This window comes from Microcaecilia unicolor, chromosome 3 (genome assembly GCF_901765095.1).
Source record: "Microcaecilia unicolor chromosome 3, aMicUni1.1, whole genome shotgun sequence".
NCBI lineage: Eukaryota > Metazoa > Chordata > Amphibia > Gymnophiona > Siphonopidae > Microcaecilia > Microcaecilia unicolor.
The window spans coordinates 191,721,044-191,745,561 of NC_044033.1; the positions used below are offsets into that span (position 1 = coordinate 191,721,044).

A 24,518-nucleotide genomic window follows, 5' to 3' on the forward strand; every position below is an offset into this window, starting at 1 on the left:
CCACTTGTTTCAATTGGGCTGCTTGGTAGTACCATATTAAGTTGGGTAGTCCTCTTCCCCCTTCCTCTACTCCCTTCCACATAATTCTTTTCGAAGTTCTTGCTCTCCTACCCCCCCATACAAACCGGGAAATATCTGATTGTAATTTATTCAAAACCACTGGTGGAACTTCCAAAGGCAACGTTTGGAAAAGAAACAACATTCGCGGGACCAAGTTCATCTTAACCACCGCTATCCTGCCCCACCAGGACAGCAGCCCATTCTTCCATCGACTCATGTCTGTGCGCAGTTCCCTAAATAGGGGATCGTAATTTAATCCATATAACTTTGTTAGGTCCCTAGGAATCCAAATGCCCAGATATTTAAAGTTCTCCCGAGCTTGCCTGAAGAGAAATTTTTCCAACATAGCTTCAGTATCTGAAGGGGGCCCCACCACTCCCCTCTGATTTATCATAATTGACTTTAAATCCAGACATTTCCCCAAAAACTTTGATCTCTTTGCAGATGTTTGTTAACGACACCTCTGGGTGACTCACGTAAAAAAGAATGTCGTCTGCAAACAGAGCTATTTTATGTTCCCTATCCCCCACACAGAGGCCCTTTATTTGAGCTGTCTCCCGAACCTTCTGTGCAAGAGGCTCGATCGCAATGGCAAAAAGCAAGGGAGAGAGGGGGCAGCCCTGTCTGGTACCCCTTTGTATCTGCACTTGATCTGAATACCCTCCATTCGCCTTTATCCTGGCCACAGGTCTCGCATACAATCCCCTTAGCCATGATATGATCCCTGGCCCAAATCCCATGGCTTTTAATACCTCCCACAGGTAAATCCACTCAACCCGATCAAAGGCCTTTTCTGCGTCAGTTGTTAACAGCACCAAAGCCTCCTCCCTATTTTGGCCCTCCCAAACAATATTTAGGGTTCTCCTTATGTTATCAGCTACTTGTCTCTTAGGTATAAAACCTGCTTGATCCGTGTGGATTAACTGAGGGAGAAATTTATTAATCCTCTCTGCCATTACCTTGGCTAATATTTTAATATCTATATTTATGAGAGAAATTGGCCTATATGAACCACATATTGTTGGGTCTCGCCCAGGTTTGGGAAGAACTGAAATCCCCGCCTCATACATGCTCCTCGGTAGGGTCCCTGATTTGAAGCATTCATTCCCTACCCGCACTAATAGTGGCCTTAGCTCCTGTCCCAGTATCTTATAGAATTTAGCCGTGTACCCGTCAAGTCCAGGTGCTTTACCCCCTTTCAAGCCCTTAATAATTTTATCTATCTCATCTGCCGTTATGGGTTTGTCCAGGGACTCCCTCTGTTGCTCAGTTAGGCTACTTAATCCTATCCCACCTAGATATTCTTGAATCTTCTCCACTGTAATTTTCGCTTCTGATGAGTAAAGAGCTGCATAATATCGGGCAAATTGTTCCCTAATTTCTTTGTCCTGATACATCAAACCGTCTCCCGCTCCCTTTATTTTAGTTATAGTGTTTCCCACTACCCTTTGCCGCAAATTGCGTGCCAACATCCTGCCAGCTTTATTGCTGAATTCAAAAAATTTTTGTTTTATTAACTTTCTATGGTATTCCATCTGTCTAATTTGTATTTGTTGTAGCTCTGCCCTGCATTCTCGCAGCTCCCTTATCGCTTCAGGACACCGCCCTCCCTGATGTTGGGCTTCCAAAAAAGCCAATCTTTGTCGTACCCTCAATTCCTGGACTTGACCCTCTTTTTTCCGTTGACTACCTTTCTTAATCAAATGACCTCTTACCACCACCTTCAAGGCGTCCCATAGGGTCCCATCCGTTACATCCCCTGTATCATTGTCCTCCATATATTCCCATATCACCCTTCGAATTTCCCCACATGCCTCTGCAGAATCAAGTAAGGATTCATTTAATCTCCAAAATGTTTGTCCCCGTTCTCTCCCCAATCCCTTCCATGAGATCCATATAGGGGCATGGTCCGAGGTATGTATGCTCCCAATATCAGAGTCCCGAACTTTACCCCATAAGTTGCGGGATCCCCAGATTGTATCTATCCGTGTGTATGAGCGCTGCGCATGTGAGTAGAAGGAGTAGGTCCGCTGTCCGGGGTGTTGCATTCTCCAGACATCGATTAAATCTAGCTCCTTAACCAGTCTTAGTAATTTAGACGTATTAGCCTGTCTACCACCCTTCCTGCCCTTAGAGTAGTCAAGATCTGTTAATGCCCAATTGAAATCTCCCCCTAAAATTACATTGCCCGTCACAAATTGGAGTAAATCTAACCTTAGGGTCTCAAAGAATGCCCCCTGTCCCTCATTGGGTGCATAGATATTCACCAAAGTAATTAGCTGGTTATTGATCTTACCTTTAACCGCAATGCACCTGCCCTGTTTTTCTGAATAGGTCTGTTCATGAACAAAAGGGACCGTATCTTTTATATAGATTGCAAGACCTCCTTTTTTCCCCCCTCTAGGGTCCGCCAAAAAGTAGCTCTTCCCCAAATTCTTATATTGTATTAACCGCTCATCCTTCTTTTGAATGTGTGTCTCCTGCAACATACTGATATCCCATTGCATTTTACGAATTTCCCTGTTTATGATACTTCTTTTTTCTGGAGTATTCATGCCATTTACATTCCATGAACCAACTGTTATCCCTCCCACCTCCCCTTCCCTCCCCTGTCCCACCCCCCTCCCCGAAAATCCCCTCGTCTGTTCACTAGCCTTAACTGCCAGTGATATCCCTAAGGAAGTGTCGTTCCGATGGGTTCCCTTTCCATTCTTTATCCCCAACATACCCCATCACTCATCAACATACATCATGCTTTTCCCCATTCATGCTCCCACATATCCCCTATATGCCAAAACCTTTTGTAAATCTTAACAGTAAGTCCCTGGTTGTAGAAGTGTTTTTACTCAGCTTTAACTCCGGGCCATTGCCCTCCAGCATTTTTTCCTTTTCAGGTGCCTGCAGCCGTTTCAGTCTCACTGTCCACACGTGGTGGACTCTTAGTTCTTCCTCCAGCCCGTGTGATCCAGCCCCCCTTACTATTAGGGGGCCTGTCTTTGCTGAAATTCTGGGAAGCCTCAGGTATCTCCGGCAGGTCCATACATCCAAGTGCAGCCAAAATCTTCCATGCTCCCTCAGGTTGCAAGATTTTCTTTGTCTGGCTTCCCACTGTTAGCAACAAACCCTTAGGATATATCCATCTGTAGCGCAGACCCGCTTTTTGCAGGTATCTCGTAATATCCTTAAAATCTCGTCTCTTTTGCAGAGTAGATCTCGCCAGGTCCTGAAAAATCTGCACTTGGACATTGCGCCATTTGATTTCTCCCAATGCACATGCTTTTCTCCACACCGCTTCCTTCACCTGAAACTCATGGAAGCATGCCACGATGTCTCGAGGGAAATCCCCCCGCTGCGGCCCCAAGCTCCGATGAGCTCTATCAATTTTTATTGCAGGCCGTTCTAATCCTTCTTCAGGCTCCGCTCCCTGCTCCAAAATAAAGTCACAAATCTCTCGCACCACTTTCTCCGCTTCCCTGAATTGCATTTCCTCAGGGATGCCTTTAATTCTCAAGTTACACCGCCGCGAGCGGTTCTCCAAGTCTTCCAAACGTTGCTCCATGAGTTTTCTTTCTTGCTGTTCTTTAAAAGCACTCTTCCTCAAAGTTTGCAGTTCTCCCGCCATCGTTTCAATCCGCTCCTCCGTCTCTACCATTCGGCCGCCCATATCTTTCACTTCTTCGCGGAGTTCCGTAACTGCAGCTTGAATGCTTTTCCTAGTATTAATCATCTCTGTTTTAAGTTCTTTAAACCATCGTATAATTTCGCTCCGCTCTACTTCAATCTCACCAGCGACTTGCTCCTCGTTTTCATTATCAGACTCCATTTCGTCCGGCGCCATTTTTGCTCCACGTGGGGGAAGTGGTGTTTTCGCCTTACTCGCTACTCTCGGCGATTCCCCTGCATATTTAAATTTTGCCAATTTCTTTTTGGCCGCCATTTACTATAGCTGCTTTGCTTCTTCTTTTGCGGGGAATCCCTCGCGCTTTATCGGGGTTTCTCACACTTTTTTAATCCGTAACCCGCGGAGCTCTACCACCAGGCTACCGGCTACATCGGTGACGTCACTTCCTCCCACTCTTTGCTCTTTTGAGGGCAGAGTCCACCACTATGGAATAGTGGAGTAACTGAGACCTCATCAATCCAGGTTCACCGTGGATCCGATATTAGGAATCAGCTTTTTTCGGGATCACGGGGCCAGGCAGAAGGAACAACCAGTTCCACATAAGGACCTCCTTCAGTACTATAAGTAGAGGAGCCGTCACAGCCTCCCTAGGTGGAGAAGGATAGTCCAGGACCTCGAGCATCTCAGCCCTGGGCTCATCCTCAACCTCCATAGGAAATGGAATGGCCGTAGCCATTTCTCGAACAAAAGAGGTAAAGGACAGACTCTCCGGAGAAGATAGTCTCCTTTCAGGTGGAGGGGAAGGTTCAGAGGGAATCCCATACGACTCATCAAAAGAAAAGTATCTGGGATCTCCCTCTGACTCCCACGAATGCTCCTCTTCAGTATCAGATAATACCTCTCTCAGGAACTCCGAGACTGAATGGACTGTGGTAAAGCCTCCTCCACCGATGTCGAAGGGTAGTCGACCTGGGTGGCAGCCGACACCAGTGAAGCAAGCGGCACCGAGGATGGGGACCTCACCGCAGGAGAAGGGCCAGACGCTGCTGAAGCAATGGTACGGAAGGCGCAAGCACCTCCGACAACGAAGCAGACAGACGTAGCAGTCCTTCCAGAAGCTCTGGAAGCAGGGCCCAGATGCGCTCGTCGAAAGCCACCATCGGAGAAGGCTGCGGGGTCAGTGGAACAGCCGGTGGCATAATCTGCTGAGGCTCGGGAGCAGGTACCGAGCTGCCAGGAGACTGACGCATCGGCACCTCCTGAATAGAGGGGGAGTGATCCTCTCGGCGCCGACGCTTCTCTGGGGTGCCAAGTCCTTCGACATCCCGGATCTCCCAGCATCGTATGTCAAAGGAGATCGGTGACGGTGCTTCTTCGCCTTCGCTCGATGCCCATCACCGAGGCTCCTTGGTGCCGATGAGGACAACGTGGAATCTGCATAGCAGGAGGCCTCGAGACAGGTGGAGATCCACTCGATGCTTCACTGCTCCCAGCGCGACTTGGTCACTCAGCAGCCATTACCTATGCTCCTGACATCGATGCAGACGCCGATGACCTCGGTACCGATGTTGATGCCGACGTCGACGGACTAGACCGAGCCCCAAAACGTTTCTCTCGCTGGGCTTTGAGACACTTTGGTCCGTTTCGTCATATGAAGACACAAACTACAAGCACTGGGCTGTGGTCGGGCCCAAGGCACTGGATACACCAGGAATCGGTATCAGTACCTGAGATGGTCCGGTTGCACAGAGTACAACATTTGAAGCCGCTGAATGTCTTTGATGACATGGAAAGAAAAACAGCCTTGGCGAAATCAAAAGACACAATTGTGCCAAAAAAGAAAGCAGAAAAAGGGAAGAAACCTGACCACGCAGCCTAAAGGCCGGCCTCGTTGAAAAACAAAGTAAACTTATAAAGAGGACAAAAGAAACTAGAAGAACAACTTCTTTTTTTTTTTTTTTTTAACAGGCAAGGTAAAAAAGTGAAAAAACTCGCAAAAATTCAGTCAGAAAACTCCCGGGCCTCTACGAGGAGAACAGGAGGAACCTGCCCTGCCGAACCTCGTCACGGAGAAGAAAAAAATTTAGGAGACACACTCGCACAGCAGGCAGAAAATTAGTCTGTGCATGCATGCCAGAAGACTCTGGCAAAACCTTTTTTATTTTTGCTTTTGCAAAATGCCGATTCCCAGGCCGACTCGGATGTCATCCCACATGTGAGAACAAGCAGCCTGCTTGTCCTCGGAGAAAAAAGTATATCCTGATGTTTTATGCCATTGCCTACGTCCTTGCAGTTTCATTTCATGTCCCCTAATTCTATAGCTTTCCCACTTTTGAAAAAAAAATTGCTTGCTCATTAATAACTTTCAAGTATTATATCACCCCTGTCTCTTCTCTCCTCTAGGTTATACATATTCCGGTCTTCAAGTCTCTTCTCATATGTCTTCTGGCACAGACCTCATACTATTTTGGTAACCTTCCTCTGAACTGCTTCAAGTCTGTTTATACCCTTAGCAAAATATAGCCTCCAAAACTGAACGCAGTACTCCAAGTGGGGCTTCACCAACAATTTGTACAGGGGCATTAACATCTACTGCTTTCTGCTGGTTATGCTTTTCTCTATGCAGCCTGCCATTCCTTCTGGCTTTGGCTACCACCTTGACACATTGTTCTGCACTTTTTTTTTTAATTCTGAGTTTATTAATTTTTTTCAAAGACAACATACAACTCCTCAGACCATAAAAAGGGTGCAAGTATCAAAAAGCGGAATACATATTAACTTATCCCCCCTAAGAGATCAACCACACCTGGAGTATTGTGTTCAGTTCTGGTCGTCTCATCTCAAAAAATATATAAATGAATTGGAGAAGGTGCAGAGAAGGGCGACAAAAATGATAAAAGGGATGGGACGACTACCCTATGAGGAGAGGTTAAGACGGCTAGGACTCTTCAGAGCCTGGAGAAAAGGCGGCTGAGGGGTGATATGATAGAGGTTTACAAGATAATGAGTGGGGTAGAGCGGACAGATGTGAAGCATTTGTTTACACTTTCTAACAATAATAGAACCAGGGGTCACAAGATGAAATTAGAATGTGGTAGGTTTAAAACAAATCGGAGAAAGTTTTTCTTTACTCAGCACGTAGTTAGACTCTAGAACTCATTGCCGGAGAAGGTAGTGACCGCAACTGGCCTTGCTGAGTTTAAAGGGGGTCTGGATAGATTCCTGAAGGAAAAGTCCATTGATTGTTATTAAATTTGGGGTTTTTGCCAGGTTTTTGGGGCCTGGATTGGCCACTGTCGGAAACGGAGTCCTGGGCTTGATGGACCTTGGGTGTTTTCCCGGCGTGGCGGTGCTTATGTGCTTATGTGAATAACTGAAGACTAATCCAAAATACAGTACATACAATAAAACAAGATTTCACTACACCCAAAGCACTCCCCCCCCTTATTCCCTCCCCCCACTCCCATCCCCTGTATTAACTAAAAAACCTTCCTACTATAAAAATCATCCCTAGAGTTCTTGATAATGCTTCCATTTATCAGTATGCAGCGCTGTAAGCCTGCAACATTCACAAAGGGTACACAATTTCTCCTTAACCATATTTATTTCATTTATATCCCACATTACCCCAATAGATCAGGTTCAATGTGGCTAACAACTTATTGTGATTAACAGTACAAGAAGTGATGCAGAATAGTATACAAGCTCAATGTGGCTAACATTGTGATTAACAGTACAAAAAGTGATGCAGGATGGTATGCATTAAGTAGTAATAACAAAATAAATGATTGATTAATTACAATATGTAATATGGAGGGAGGAAGTGACGTCACCAACAAGAATGGTTGCCTGAACGAAAAGCTTGGAACCGTTCAGCATAAATCACCACTTTTTGATCCATCCAGCCACTGCCTTCGGGGCTAATTTTTTTATTGGTATTATCTTTAAAGCCAGAATGATCTGATTTGGATGGCTGATCAGTGAACTCGGGCAATTAATCTGCAAGATTTTGTCTTTCAACAGCGGGCTGCAGCCCTTGCTAGCAAATCACCGGAAATGGAGCTAGAAGAGGAAACACCCGATCCACATGCACCTGAGGACGCTACCGTAGTAAAATTTGCGCCCTCTGCAGAAACTGCAGACTCTGAGGTTCTATCTGATTAGAGCGATCGGGGCCTCCCTCCATACGATTCAATCTAAAATAAAGGCCCTATGGGGTTAACTGGCGACCTTGGGAGCAGATCTCAGGACAGAACTGGCTGAATTGGGCCAAAGCCTAGTGGATACCGAAACCAGTCTAGAGGAGCAGGCCACAGAAATATCAAGTATTAACAAGCGTCTCGATGAGAATAAACAGTGTACTAGATACCTGCTGGATAAGATTGAGAACTTTGAAAATCAAAGCCGCAGAACTAATCTTCAATTTAGAGAAGTCCCGGAAGGCCACAAATATATGGAATGTGAGAAAGTTGTTCAACAAATAGCAGGGGCTTTCCTCTCTTTGGGCTCTGCCCTAGTGGATCCATCATCTATTTTGATCAACAGAGCCCTGGGTAATTCGAGGCAGAATCATGCTAAGGATATTATCACCTGCTTTAAGGATTTTAAAATGAAGGAAGCATTACTGGCTAAAGAATGGGTGAACAAAGCCTTTGAATGGGATACCTATCATATTGAAATTTATCAGGACCTAGCAACTACTACGCTGAAACGAAGGGCTGAACTGCGGCCCTTGACACTGCATCTGCAAGAAGAAGACATCAGATATAAATGGCAACACCCCTTTGTGTTGGTTTTTTACAAGGAAGGCAAATTACATCGTTTGCTCTCTTGAGCAGGCGAAGGCATATCTCCTCCGGAACACGGTGGAGAACCCCTCCTCCCCTTTGATTGTGAGGGGAAATGGTGGAATTGAGAAATCGAAATGGCAACGAGTATCCCATGGGCGCGGGCGTCTCCAGTGGCAACATTTTGCGAGAAGCTTGATGTCACAATCTAAAAAATCTGGACTGTAAGGTTCCTGGAACTTGAGCATTATATATCTACTATAATTGGATGGATCTTAAGCATTGCTGGCTAATATGATCTAAGGCGGTGTATTGCTTCCTCCTGTAACATGTGGGCACGCCAGTTACAGTGGTATTGTCTTCCCTACATAAGGAGTAGGGGATTGATGGGGGGAGAGGGGTTATTTAGGAGACACAGAGGGGCATAATCGAACGCGAACGCCTATCTCCATGGGCGTCTATGTCCGAAAACGGGTACGTGAAGAGGCAGGACAGACCGTATTTTCGAAAAAATGGACGTTTTTCAGCTGGGCGTTTGGTTTTTTTAGCGATAATGGAAACTAAAAACGCCCAGCTCAAAAACGTCCTATTCCGAGCCATTTGGTCGTGGAAGGGGCCACGATTCATAGTACACTCGCCCCCCTGACATGCCAGGACACCAACTGGGCACCCTAGAGGTCAGTGCGGTGGACTTAAGACAACGCTCCCACATGCATAGCTCCCTTACCATGGGTGCTGAGCACCCAATCCCCCTCCCCCAAAACCCACTACCCACAAATGTACAACACTACCATAGCTCTTAGGGGTGAAGGGGGCACCTACATGTGGGTACAGTGGGTTTTGGAGGCCTCCCATTTACCAGCACAAGTGTTACAGGTAGGGGGGTGGGCCTCGGTCCGCCTGCCTGAAGTGAACTGTGGTACCCACTAAAAGTGCTATATAACATTGGCACACCAGTTGACACCTGAAGACTAATCTCTCCGAAAACGTCCTTTATTGGAATAAGCACGCTTACTCACAGTTAACTGCAGATCAGAGGTTGTGCCCCACTGGCAACGAGTCTCCCTGGTTCTGAGATTAGCAGTAGGTCAGAGCTGGCAGAATGGTGTACAATGCCCTCTTTCAGCCACATTCAAAGTAAGAACTAAGTTCTGTAACGTGGCTAACACGTGAAAGGGATCTAAAACTGGCTTACAAAAATGGCCACTACCTCATGGACTACTGGAAACAAAACAGGGCACACTCTGACCCAGTAAGCAGGGGGAAAAGCACCATGGGAGTAGAGCCTACCAACTACCAACATCGTCAGCATTTAACACAAGCTAGTGGAATCACGGAGCCCAATACCCTACACCCACCACAATGCATTGCTTATGTGACTCTGCAGTGCGCATAACAGAAAAGGTGTCACACTCACCCGAGAGCCACATCAGAACCAGGGAAAGGCTGTCACAGGATAGAACACATTCTGCTGTCATAGAGGTGGGTACGGCATTTGAGGCTGGCATAGAGGCTGGAAAAAAAATTTTTTAAGTGGGGTTTTTTTGGTGGGAGGGGGTTAGTGACCACTGGGGGAGTCCGGGGAGGTCATCCCCGATTCCCTCCAGTGGTCATCTGGTCAGTTGGGGCACTTTTTTGGGACTTGTTCGTGAAAAAAAAGGGTCCACAAAAAGTGACCCAAAATCTTTTCGATTATCAGCTAAAGACGCCCATCTCTCCTCGGCCGATAACCACGCCCCAGTTCCGCCTTCACCACGCCTCCGACACACCCCTGTCAACTTTACCCGTTTCCGCTACGGATTGCAGTTGGAAACGCCCAAAATCGGCTTTCGATTATACCGATTTGGGCGCCCATGGGAGAAAGACTCCCATCTCCCGATTTGGGTCGCAATATAGGCATTTTTCTCTTTCGATTATAAGCAGGACAGTGGTGTTATGTGGGGCCCTAATCACTTTGAGCTTTGGCTTCGACATTTATCTTATGGTATGCAATTGTTAATTTGGATGTCTAGGGGCAGCTTGCTTTTATTAAATTCTCTATGCTATGTCTAATTTCACCTGTTTAACATTGAACGTGAGAGACCTGAATACTCCAGTTAAGAGAAAACATTTGTTTAAAGAATTCACTTGTTTCAAGGTGGATGTTGCTGTCATTCAAGAGACTCATCTAAAGCCAACCCATGAGCACTATCAAGCTCATAAAAAAATATCCACATATCTTATTTGCCTCAAATAAGTCGCAAAATAAGACTAGAGGAGTTTTGATAGCCCTATCATCTACCTATCCTTGGCAGATACAGAAAATTGTGTCAGACAAGGAGGGTCGGTATCTGTTCCTTCTCTTAAAATTGGAGTGTGTGACTTTTACTTTTGGGTATGTATACGTGATTAATGAGGGCCAAATTGCTTTTTGGGATGACTTGGGTCAAATTTTGCTAAGAGTTGAAGAGGGTCACTTTCTATTGCGGTGGAACTTTAATGTTACTCTAGAACCTGGGTGGGATAACAGCAGCGGGGATTTCATACGCACAGAGGGAGAGCGCATCACTCAAACAATTTATGGCTCGCTGGGGTCTCTTTGACCTATGGAGACAGAGACACCCGAATGACAGAGATTTTACTTATTATTCCGCCCATCATATATCTTACTTCCGCATAGATCTGTGAATGGGGAACTCTAATGTCTCAAAAGAGATGGAAGACATAAGGATACAAACGTGTACTTGGTCTGATCATGCTTCAGTCCTTTTGAGGTTTCACTGGGATATGGGCCCTCGGGGTCATAGGTACTGGCGAATGAATGATACTTTGTTCTTGGAGCCCCAACATATATCGGCTTTAGAGAAACACTTAAAAGACTATATTGAATTGAATGATACCGGGTACGTTGATCCCATCACCTTATGGGAAAGTTTGAAAGTAGTTATGCAGGCCTATCTTGCTAGAACTAAGAGAGCTAAGGAATCCAGGTTATGACATGAGATCTCTCAAGCAGAGGGGGCATGTAAAGCTGATCCACAGAATCAATCCTATGCCAATAGACTGCACGAATTGCGCTTGTCTCTTCATGAGATTCAATTGGCTGACATAATAGACCAGTTACAAAAAGTCTGCCAGGAATATTCTGAATTTGACAACCGCTCTAGCAAGTTACCAGCGCACAAGCTTAAACAGCAGAATCAGCACAATTATATTTTTTCTATTCAAGGGGAGGATGAGGCAACAATGACTCATACTGAGGAAATTCATGTGAGATTTCTTCAATTTTATTAAACTGTATATACCCCGGAGCATTAGCCTCTAGAGTCAGAGATAGAGGCCTTTTTGGTATCTATATCTCTTCCTATGTTATCAGCAGGGGAGACTGAGCAATTATTCAATCCTATAGAGTTAGATGAAGTGATTTGGGCCATCAAGGACTTACCCCATAATAAGACACCGGGACTAGACGGATTTTCTAACAAGTTCTATCAGATATAAGGTACCTATCTAGTGCCCATATTACTTAGGGTCTTTCGAGCGCCTGATGGAGTGCAAGAACTCCCATTTACATGGCGTCTTGAAAATAACAGTGTTATTAAAACCAGGAAAGGACCCTGGCTCAGTTTGGGTCATATAGGCCAATATCACTTCTGGACACAGACTACAAAATTCTGACAAACATTATGGCCCATCGGCTGCAGAAAATATTGCTCAGCTGATTCATGCTGATCAGGCAGGTTTTATATTTAGTAGGCAAACTTTTGATAATATTCGGTCTCTCTTGCATATTATCCAGTGGGTTCATGAGTACCAACTTCCTGCTATTTTTTTGTCTACTGATGCTGAAAAAGCGTTTGACCAAGTCTCCTGGACTTTTTTTGTTTTCGGTGCTCCAGAAAATGGGATTTGGGGACCGCTTTATGGCATGGATTCACCTGTTATATACAGCCCCCCTGGCAAGCTTACGAATGAATGGTTCTTTTTTTTTATTTTTGAAACTGTTTTTATTGACAGAAGAGGTGCATGAAGAACATAATCAGGCATCAAGACAACCACATCTCTTATTCAAACAGTACAGATACAATGCTGTGCCAAGGAACAATGAGATGGGGAACAACAATTACAAGTACCAAACTAACTGTGTTACACACAACTCCAGCAAAAATATAACATTCATAACAGGCTCTCCCCTTTTTCCTCTTTTTTGTTTGTGAACAATTCCCCCTTCCCCCACTCTTGCCCCTTCCCTCCCCTGAGGCTGAACCCCACTTCTAGCAGTAAGTCTACACCTTGTTTATGACAAGCAGTCCTGGCATCTGCGCCAGATAATGATATATGCTTGGGCACGTTTTCGAGCAGGATTAAGAGACCGCTCCTTCACCCACAACCCCATCTGTTTCATACTGGCGTACCATTTAGCAATGGGAGGGGGGTTACTATCTACCCAGTACTGCAGGATAACCTTCTTAGCCAACACCAAGGCTAACAGGATAAACCGACACTGCATATCAGAGAGGTCCTGTGCCACAAGGTCTAAAACTGATCCCATAAGCATGATCCCGTAGGACCATTCCAATGAGATGCCCAGGACCTCCTCCCAAAAGAGCCTGGACTCCCTGACAAAATTCCCGCAAAAGATGACATTCCAAAAAGTGATGTACTAGTGTTCCTCTCCTACACTTACATTTGTTACAATCTTCAGAATCCCAAGGCCCCATGGCTTTGCCTCTGCTTCTGGTGAGATATGCAAGATTTTAAATTGTACTTCATGAAGGCCTACATTAGGAGTGATTTTGAACACCAGTGAGAAACAGCGTGCCAATTTCTGTGGTGTTACCTCCATCCCCAACATTGCACCCGATTGCCTCGAGAGCTGCTCAAAGAAGGGGAAGGGGCACCACGCCCTGCCCATATGGTACCAATAAGATAGTTTATTATGCTCGCTAGGCGTCTGGGTGAATGCCTTATCCAGCGCAGTGAAGACTGGGAGCTTCCGATCCAACCCCTTCAGTGTATGGATATAGTTACTAAACTGCATATATGGAAAGGATGAGTTCTGGGGGAGGTCCCAGAGATCCCTGCATATTGTGAGAGATGGGCAATGACACCCTCCCACCCCCAGCATGTCCATGTTATAAACTGCAATTTGCCCTGCCCCGCAGGAAAACTCGGATTGTCTCGGATTTCCAAAAAAGGGGAAGAGCCCACCGCACCCCCCCCCAAGCGACCTCTCCACCACTCCCAGGCCAGCCCAAGGAGCCGCAACAGTGGGGGCAATTCAACTCGATTCCCCCCCCCCCCTAGAATGGATTGCATTAAAAACCGAGAAAGAGGAGGCAGCCGTTTCCCATGCGCCCAAAGGAGCAAATGCGAAATGCCCTGGGTGAAGTTCGTGGATCCAGCGTAGTACTGCTGCAACATTGTACAATCTGAGGTCAAGCAAATTTACTCCCCCCTCTCTCTGGTCAATATATTTTGCCCTATACGTGCTCGTCTTGCACCCCAAATAAATGAAGATATTATTCCCCTATACAATTTCTCATCCTTGCTGGTAACCCAGAGTGGCATCATTTGGAGCGGGTACAGAATTTTAGGCAACAATACCATTTTAACTAACACCACCTGTCCTAAAAATGAAATGGGGAAGTCCTTCCACCTTAGGCAGAGACCTTTTATGGCCTCTAATTTCTCCCGAACATTCTATCTGTATATGACATTTTGGTCCAAGTGTAAGAATGCACCTAAGTATTTCATAGGAGCTGACGTCCAATCTAAGGGGAAGTTGGGTAGGCGCTTGCATGCAGTTAGTAGAGATCGCCATTGCTTCCAACTTTTCAAAGTTGATCTTGAGCCCTGAGAAGGTCCCAAACTGCTGAATGAGGTCCATGAGCTCTGAGAAGGTCCCAAACTGCTGAATGAGGTCAATGAACACAGGTATCCCCCCCCCCCCTCCACCGTCGCCTGACTCAAGAATATTAGCATGTCATCAGCAAACAGGTTAATTTTATACTCTTGGGTACCCACCAGAATACCCTTCAGTATATCAGACTGATTTTACTCGCCAGTGGCTCAAGAGAAAGCACAAACAGGAAGAGGGGGCACCCCTGTCTCGTCTCCCGTTCCAGAGCGAGGTCTCAGTTAGTTCACCATGGACAAGAATTTGCGCCGTAGGCTTGCTATATAAGGCTCTTACCCCTGTTAGGAACTCCCCATATATACCAAACTGCGGCAATATACAAAATAAGTGATCCCATAAGATTTTATAGAAAGCTTTTTCCACATCTAAACTCACAATGATATCATCTCCCGGTTTGCCTCCACTTGTCTGGAGCACGCTTAGAGCTCGGAGAAGGTTTGTAGAGGCATATCTACCTGGCACAAAACCAATCTGGTCATCTTTTATCAGGTTAGGGAGAACCTTCCCCAGCCTGGAGGCCAAAACTCCAGCAAATATCTTGATATCTTGCTTTAACAGTGAAATGGGGTAGTAAGAGCCCATGTTCTTAGGGTCACACCCAGGTTTGGGCAATACTATTATTGAGGCAAGAATCAAGGAACCTGTGGATTGACCTAGAGTACATAACACGTGACATAGATCACAGAGTGGACCAATAACCTGAGCTCCCAGTACCTTGTAAAATTTAGGGCCTAACTCATCTGGTCCCAGCGCTTTGGCCAATTTAAGTTTTTTAATAGCAGTTTGGATTTCTTCCCCCTGGACAGGTGTATTCAAAAAGTCTAACTGTGCCTGTGTCAGAGATGGGAGGTGGAGTCCCCTGAAAAAAGCCTCACGTTGGGCAACCTCACAGTGACCTGAGTCATACAAAGATCTATAAAAGTCTACAAATGCAGCTTGAATCTCCTTCTCTTTCGTGGACCTCTGCCCAGACCCCAGTTTAATATGGGAGATTACCTGCCTTGCTGGCCAGTTACGGACTAGTGTTGCTAGCAATCTGCCCACTTTATTTCCCCACCTATGCAGGTTGTATTCGTATAGTTGGATATCCCTGCCGAGGACTTCCTTCCCAATAGTCCACCCACACCATGCTATTGTCCGACACCGCCCCCACCTCAATATCAGCGGAACGAGCCACAGGAAAACGAGAGGGGGCTAATAACAACATGTAGTCCAGTCTAGCTTGCACTTTGTGGACATGAGAGAAGAAAGTATATTCTCATGTGTCGGGATGGAGCACCGGTCATATATCAATCAGGCCTAGTTCGGACTGTAGTAAACCTATCTCCCTGCTCTCTAGCCCCCTGGGCCTTTTCTTTGACGGGTTACAGTCCACAGTGGGATCTGCTGTAATGTTAAAGTCCCCTCCTACCACTAACTGGTATTCACACAGAGGCACTAGAGCCGCTAAAAGTGAGGAGAAGAATTTCTGAGGGTATGCATTCGGGGCATATACCAAGAAGAGGGCAATCCGCTGACCCTGAAACACCCCCCACCCATATTACAAATCTCCCTTCTGGGTCCTGTATTAACTTGTGCCTAGTGGAATCCAAAGCTTTGTGGATGAGAATAGCCACACCCTGCTGCCTGTTGTTGAAGGAAGCAGAAGCAATCTCTCCCACCCATTCTTGTTTTAGCTTAGCCTGCTCTAAGGGAGAAAGATGAATTTGCTGAGCCAGGACATCCACTTTGAGACGCTTACAATAGTTTAAAATTTTTTTCCTCTTTATGGGGGAATGAATACCATCCACATTCAAAGTAGCCACCCACAGACTACCCATTCCACCATTGTGCCTTGGTGTTTCTGCTAAACCACAACATTATTGGCACCAATAGAGGTGGCCTTCCAGCTAAACCACCCCCTATGGCCTTTGAGATCTCCTGCATGTTCAAGTCTCTTCTCACCCAGCTAGCCCCATTTCTAAGTGCGATCAGCCTCAGACCCCAAGTGTCCCCCAAGATCCCCCTATGCTCTACTCCCTACCCGACACTCAACCTACTCACGATGGAGGGGGCCCTCTCCACTACTCCCACAACCCCTCCTCCCATTATTCCCTGTTTAAACAGCATACCTTCCAAAACCCTCCACATCCACACAAACCCCAGCCACATCCCCACAGACATCCATATCCTAACCCCACTCCTTCCCACACTCCTCACTCTCCCCTCCCACTCACATTCCTCCTTCCATACTCTACACCGATCATAACCCCCAGACATACCACTCAACTCAACGAAGCCCTACCTGTTCACCCCCCACACTCCTAAAAATACCAAAAAACTAAAGGCCCGCCCCCTCCCCAACCCACATTAATTAATAAACAGCCGGTGGCATAAGCGACTATCCAGCTCATTTTCGAAAGTGATCGCCGGCCATCTTCTGACACAAATCGGGAGATGGCCAGCGATCTCCTGAACCTGGCCAAATCGGTATAATCGAAAGTCAATTTTGGCTGGGTTCAACTGCTTTCCATCGCGGAGCCGGCGAAACATCAAGGGGGCATGTCGGTAGGGTAGTGAAGGCGGGACAGGGGCATGCTCACGAGATGGCCGGCTTCGCCTGATAATGGAAAAAAAAGCCACGCTTGACGAGCATTTCGCCGGCTTTACTTGGTCCCTTTTTTTTTCACGACCAAGCTTCAAAAAGGAGCCCCAACTGACCAAATGACCACCGGAGGAAATCGGGGATGACCTCCCCTTACTCCCCCAGTGGTCACCAACCCCCTCCCACCCACAAAAAAAACAAACCTTTTTTGCCAGCCTCAAATGTCATACCCAGTTTTTAGTGGGTGCTGTGCACTTCAAGCAGGTCGGCCCAGGCCCATCCCCCCCTACCTGTTACACTTGTGGTGGTAAATGGGAGCCCTCCAAAACCCACCCAAAACCCACTGTACCCACATGTAAGTGCCCCCCTTCATCCCTAAGGGCTATGGTAATGGTGTAGAGTTGTGGGGAATGGGTTTTGGGGGGGGATTTGGGGGGCTAAACAACCAAGGGAAGGGAGCTATGCACCTTGGAGTTATTTTTATTTTTTTTTACAACTTTTAGAAGTGCCCCCTAGGGTGCCCAGTTGGTTATGCCCCTCTATGTCTACCAGAACTTGCATATCAGACTAAATTATAAGAGAAACAGCTTTAAACCATAAGCAACTTAGCAAGATGAAGGGACCCGCTGCTCCAGAAACATCCTAGTGTATCTTCAGAGTTTTCGCTGCTGCGTTGATCTCCCCACGTCCGTAGTGGACGTACAAGTAGCCATCTTGGCAGTCAAAAGCAAGTAAGGGACTAAAAACCTGGCCACATGCACAAAACTCCACGAGGCTGAACCCCGCCGCTCTCCAAGAGAACAGTTAGTTGCCTTACACCTGCTTCCCTTCATTGTATGTCATTAAGTCCCCCAAACAGAGGTGTACCCTGTGCAGGACGGTGCACTAGTCTCCATATCCCCACAACTTTCACAAACATCTTACTGACTTAAGGCTTCTGGTATCTTCTCTAGGAAGGCCTTTAGTTCCTCCACTTTGGTTAAGCTTATGATGCGATTTTCATAGGTGATCCTCACTCTGGCCGTACATTGAAAGGCGAATCGAATGCGCTTCGCAAACAACTGTGTGCAGTAGGGGGCCAAGAGTTTCCACTGCTCCGTCACCCTAAGCGAAAAGTCCTGGAAGAGCAATAGCTTAATGCTTTTATACTGCAGCACACGTTATTTCTTGTACAATTCCAATAACTTTGCTTTAACTGCATAGTTCAGGAACCTGGCAATTACTGGTCGTGCTCTTCCCAGTTCCTCCCTGCGCACTCCAACTCCGTAAGCACGTTTCACTTGGACAGGGCCCATCTCCGAGGGGAAACCCAGAGATCTCGGCAGCCATTGCTCCAACAACTCCTTCAGCTCAAAGTCAGAGATCGATTCAGGTATGCCAATGATACGCAAATTGTTTCGTCGGCCTCGGTTCTCTTGGTCATCAACCTTATCTGTGAGAATTTGCACCCGGGATTCCAGCTCGCTAAGTCGGGTCGCTTTCAAAACAGGGCTGAGCTGGAGCAGAGGTGCACCATTAGGAGGTTTTGCCACTACTGCGGGAACAGAAAAGACCCTGCGAAGCTCCACTGCGTCTCATGTGCTTGCGTGGTCACACTGACTCACACACACACTTGCACAGGAAGAGGCAAATGGACCAGCATTTGCATATGTGCATGCACACACGCATCACTGTGACCATGCTTCATGGGGTCTTTTCTCTACCTGCAGTAGCGGCAGGGGTTGCTGGATATGAGAGCCACAAAAATGAACTGTGTTGGAGATCACTGGTTTAGGCATAATATACATTCAATCAGATAAGCCCAAGGAACCACAATGCTCCCTTCCTAAGACCTGGGCAAAAAAATAAGAAGGTGGAAGGCTAGCCTGAGGGCTCAGGTGGTAAGTGCCGTGCACTGCCATGCAGGAGATTACATCAGGCCTTCTGCTTCCAAGGACAGCTGGGGATGCTGCAGAGCAGTATTCATAGCCCCCAGGGAGAGAGTTATGGCACTGCTTTACAGTGACACCTACCAGACAGATTTAGGATCTACAACTACAGAGTTTTAGAAGTAACCCTGGTATGTGGCCCACAGCTCAAGTTCATCATTACAATGACCAGCCTAATTATGTAGGATGGGGTGTTACACAATAGGAGAATAAGCCAAAAGAGTCCTGTTAATTACGAATGAAAGCTCAAGGTGCCGGATTCTAGCTCTGGTCACAAATACAGCTAGAAGTATAAAAGTAACTGTCGGGTCAAAATAAATTGTGAATACTTGATAATAAAAAGCTACAGATACAACAAGACCAGAGCTACAGTAACCAAATGACAGGAAAAAAACAACAGTGATACTTACACTTCCAGGGGCAGAAACAGGTCCCGATGGCAAACTGGGCATCATCATCATCCCAGGAAGCAGTGGGGGCACCATGCCTGGTATCTGCTAAATAGAAATGCCAAATATCACAACTCACTAAAGGCATTCCACTTGCTAGGAGGCCGAACAATTCTAGAGTGCAATACCAGAGGAATAAGATGCCCCTACTTAGGTTGGTTAAATCAAGTTAACTACTGATGAGGAAATAATGGGGGCAGAGATGACTTGTTTCTACTCCCCAGTACCTCTCCACCCTCGCCCCTCCCTACGCCCCCCCTCGGGTTCTCCGTTCTGTAGATATCTCTTATCCGTCCCCTTCTCCTCTACTGCTAATTATAGACTCCGTTCCTTTTGTCTTGCCTCAACTCACACCTGGAATATACTTCCAGAGCCTGTGCGTCTTGCCCCACCTTTGGCCATTTTCAAGTCCAAACTTAAAGCCCACCTCTTTACCACTGCTTTTGACTCCTAACCTCTACTCACTTGCTCTGTCCTTTATCCTAACCTATTTATTCCCTTTCCCTTAAATGTTCTGTCTGTTTACTTGTCTTTCTAGATTGTAAGCTCTCTGAGCAGGGACTGTCTTTTTTATGTTTGGTGTACAGCGCTGCGTATGCTTTGAAGCGCTATAGAAATGTTAAATAGTAGTAGTAGTAATATCATTAACAAAAACTGAATCTGAAACAGTTTAATATGCTGCCTCTAATGTATAGCGAATGCTACATACCTGTAGAAGGTATTCTCCGAGGACAGCAGGCTGATTGTTCTCACTGATGGGTGACGTCCACGGCAGCCCCTCCAATCGGAAACTTCTCTAGCAAAGTCCTTTGCTAGTCCTCGCGCGCCCGCGCGCACCGCACATGCGCGGCCGTCTTCCCGCCCGAAACCGGCTCGAGCCGGCCAGTCCAGTATGTAGCAAGACAATACACTTCAAGGGAAGACACAACTCCAACGGGGAGGCGGGCGGGTTTGTGAGAGCAATCAGCCTGCTGTCCTCGGAGAATACCTTCTACAGGTATGTAGCATTCGCTTTCTCCGAGGACAAGCAGGCTGCTTGTTCTCACTGATGGGGTATCCCTAGCCCCCAGGCTCACTCAAAACAACAACCATGGTCAATTGGGCCTCGCAACGGCGAGGACATACTGAGATTGACCTAAAAAAATTTACCAACTAACTGAGAGTGCAGCCTGGAACAGAACAAACAGGGCCCTCGGGGGGTGGAGTTGGATCCTAAAGCCCAAACAGGTTCTGAAGAACTGACTGCCCGAACCGACTGTCGCGTCGGGTATCCTGCTGCAGGCAGTAATGAGATGTGAATGTGTGGACAGATGACCACGTCGCAGCTTTGCAAATTTCTTCAATGGAGGCTGACTTCAAGTGGGCTACCGACGCAGCCTTGGCTCTAACATTATGAGCCGTGACATGACCCTCAAGAGCCAGCCCCGCCTGGGCGTAAGTGAAGGAAATGCAATCTGCTAGCCAATTGGATATGGTGCGTTTCCCTACAGCCACTCCCCTCCTATTGGGATCAAAAGAAACAAACAATTGGGCGGACTGTCTGTGGGGCTGTGTCCGCTCCAGGTAGAAGGCCAATGCTCTCTTGCAGTCCAATGTGTGCAGCTGACGTTCAGCAGGGCAGGAATGAGGACGGGGAAAGAATGTTGGCAAGACAATTGACTGGTTCAGATGGAACTCCGACACGACCTTTGGCAAGAACTTAGGGTGAGTGCGGAGGACTACTCTGTTATGATGAAATTTGGTGTAAGGGGCCTGGGCTACCAGGGCCTGAAGCTCACTGACTCTATGAGCTGAAGTAACTGCCACCAAGAAAATGACCTTCCAGGTCAAGTACTTCAGATGGCAGGAATTCAGTGGCTCGAAAGGAGGTTTCATCAGCTGGGTGAGAACGACATTGAGATCCCATGACACTGTAGGAGGCTTGACAGGGGGCTTTGACAAAAGCAAACCTCTCATGAAGCGAACAACTAAAGGCTGTCCTGAGATCGGCTTACCTTCCACATGGTAATGGTATGCACTGATTGCGCTAAGGTGAACTCTTACAGAGTTGGTCTTGAGACCAGACTCAGACAAGTGCAGAAGGTATTCAAGCAGGGTCTGTGTAGGACAAGAGCGAGGAGCTAGGGCCTTGCTGTCACACCAGACGGCAAACCTCCTCCACAGAAAGAAGTAACTCCTCTTAGTGGAATCTTTCCTGGAAGCAAGCAAGACGCGGGAGACACCCTCTGACAGACCCAAAGAGGCAAAGTCTACGCTCTCAACATCCAGGCCGTGAGAGCCAGGGACCGGAGGCTGGGATGCAGAAGAGCCCCTTCGTCCTGCGTGATGAGGGTCGGAAAACACTCCAATCTCCACGGTTCTTCGGAGGATAACTCCAGAAGAAGAGGGAACCAGATCTGACGCGGCCAAAAAGGAGCAATCAGAATCATGGTGCCTCGGTCTTGCTTGAGTTTCAACAAAGTCTTCCCCACCAGAGGAATGGAAGGATAAGCATACAGCAGGCCCTCCCCCCAATCCAGGAGGAAGGCATCCGATGCCAGTCTGCCGGGGGCCTGAAGCCTGGAACAGAACTGAGGGACTTTGTGGTTCACTCGAGATGCGAAGAGATCCACCAAGGGGGTGCCCCACGCTTGGAAGATCTGGCGCACCACTCTGGAGTTGAGCGACCACTCGTGAGGTTGCATAATCCGGCTCAGTCTGTCGGCCAGACTGTTGTTTACGTCTGCCAGATATGTGGCTTGGAGCACCATGCCGAGTCGGCGAGCCCAGAGCCACATGCTGACGGCTTCCTGACACAGGGGGCGAGATCCGGTGCCCCCCTGCTTGTTGACATAGTACATGGCAACCTGGTTGTCTGTCTGAATTTGGATAATTTGATGGGACAGCCTATCTCTGAAAGCCTTCAGAGCGTTCCAGATCGCTCGCAACTCCAGGAGATTGATCTGTAGACCACGTTCCTGGAGGGACCAGCTTCCTTGGGTGTGAAGCCCATCGACATGAGCTCCCCATCCCAGGAGAGACGCATCCGTTGTCAGCACTTTTTGTGGCTGAGGAATTTGGAAAGGACGTCCCAGAGTCAAATTGGACCAGAATGTCCACCAATACAGGGATTCGAGAAAACTCGTGGACAGGTGGATCACGTCTTCTAGACCCCCAGCAGCCTGATACCACTGGGAGGCTAGGGTCCATTGAGCAGATCTCATGTGAAGACGGGCCATGGGAGTCACATGAACTGTGGAGGCCATGTGGCCCAGCAATCTCAACATCTGTCGAGCTGTGATCTGCTGGGACGCTCGCACCCGCGAGACGAGGGACAACAAGTTGTTGGCTCTCGTCTCTGGGAGATAGGCGCGAGCCGTCCGAGAATCCAGCAGAGCTCCTATGAATTCGAGTTTCTGCACTGGGAGAAGATGGGACTTTGGATAATTTATCACAAACCCCAGTAGCTCCAGGAGGCGAATAGTCATCTGCATGGACTGCAGGGCTCCTGCCTCGGATGTGTTCTTCACCAGCCAATCGTCGAGATATGGGAACACGTGCACCCCCAGCCTGCGAAGTGCCGCTGCTACCACAGCTAGGCACTTTGTGAACACCCTGGGCGCAGAGGCGAGCCCAAAGGGTAGCACACAGTACTGGAAGTGGCGTGTGCCCAACTGAAATCGCAGATACTGTCTGTGAGCTGGCAGTATCGGGATGTGTGTGTAGGCATCCTTCAAGTCCAGAGAGCATAGCCAATCGTTTTGCTGAATCATGGGGAGAAGGGTGCCCAGGGAAAGCATCCTGAACTTTTCTTTTACGAGATATTTGTTCAGGGCCCTTAGGTCTAGGATGGGACGCATCCCCCCTGTTTTCTTTTCCACAAGGAAGTACCTGGAATAGAATCCCAGCCCTTCTTGCCCGGATGGCACGGGCTCGACCGCATTGGCGCTGAGAAGGGCGGAGAGTTCTTCTGCAAGTACCTGCTTGTGCTGGAAGCTGTAAGACTGAGCTCCCGGTGGACAATTTGGAGGTTTTGAGGCCAAATTGAGGGTGTATCCTTGCCGGACTATCTGAAGAACCCACTGGTCGGAGGTTATGAGAGGCCACCTTTGGTGAAAAGCTTTCAACCTCCCCCCGACTGGCAGGTCGCCCGGCACTGACACTTGGATGTCGGCTATGCTCTGCTGGAGCCAGTCAAAAGCTCGCCCCTTGCTTTTGCTGGGGAGCCGCGGGGCCTTGCTGAGGCGCACGCTGCTGACGAGAGCGAGCGCGCTGGGGCTTAGCCTGGGCCGCAGGCTGTCGAGAAGGAGGATTGTACCTACGCTTACCAGAAGCATAGGGAACAGTCTTCCTTCCCCCAAAAAATCTTCTACCTGTAGAGGTAGATGCTGAAGGCTGCCGGCGGGAGAACTTGTCGAATGCGGTGTCCCGCTGGTGGAGATGCTCTACCACCTGTTCGACCTTCTCTCCAAAAATGTTATCCGCACGGCAAGGCGAGTCCGCAATCCGCTGCTGGAGTCTATTCTCCAGGTCGGCGGCACGCAGCCATGAGAGCCTGCGCATCACCACACCTTGAGCAGCGGCCCTGGACGCAACATCAAAGGTGTCATACACCCCTCTGGCCAGGAATTTTCTGCACGCCTTCAGCTGCCTGACCACCTCCTGAAAAGGCTTGGCCTGCTCAGGGGGAAGAGCATCAACCAAGCCCGCCAACTGCCGCACATTGTTCCGCATATGTATGCTCGTGTAGAGCTGGTACGACTGAATTTTGGCCACGAGCATAGAAGAATGGTAGGCCTTCCTCCCAAAGGAGTCTAAGGTTCTAGGGTCTTTGCCCGGGGGCGCCGAAGCATGCTCCCTAGAACTCTTAGCCTTCTTTAGGGCCAAATCCACAACTCCAGAGTCATGAGGCAACTGGGTGCGTATCAGCTCTGGGTCCCCATGGATCCGGTACTGGGACTCGATCTTCTTGGGAATGTGGGGATTACTTAGTGGCTTGGTCCAGTTCGCAAGCAATGTCTTCTTTAGGACATGGTGCAAGGGAACAGTGGACGCTTCCTTAGGTGGAGAAGGATAGTCCAGGAGCTCAAACATTTCAGCCCTGGGCTCGTCCTCCACAACCACCGGGAAGGGGATGGCCGTAGACATCTCCCGGACAAAGGAAGCGAAAGACAGACTCTCAGGAGGAGAAAGCTGCCTTTCAGGAGAGG

General features: G+C 47.8%; 1 protein-coding gene across 3 annotated transcripts in view; it reads right to left on the reverse strand.

The window, feature by feature from the left end:
- The window catches only part of PRPF40B (pre-mRNA processing factor 40 homolog B), a 379,532-nt gene that overhangs the window by 292,813 nt on the left and 62,201 nt on the right, over positions 1 to 24,518 (reverse strand). For all 3 annotated transcript variants that reach the window (XR_003941483.1, XM_030196851.1, XM_030196849.1), the window contains exon 5: positions 19,291 to 19,377. Coding sequence is in view for 2 of the 3 variants with exons in the window: in XM_030196851.1 (XP_030052711.1) it covers positions 19,291 to 19,377 (87 nt within the window). In the remaining variant the exon portion in view is untranslated. The remainder of the gene's footprint in view (positions 1 to 19,290; positions 19,378 to 24,518) is intronic.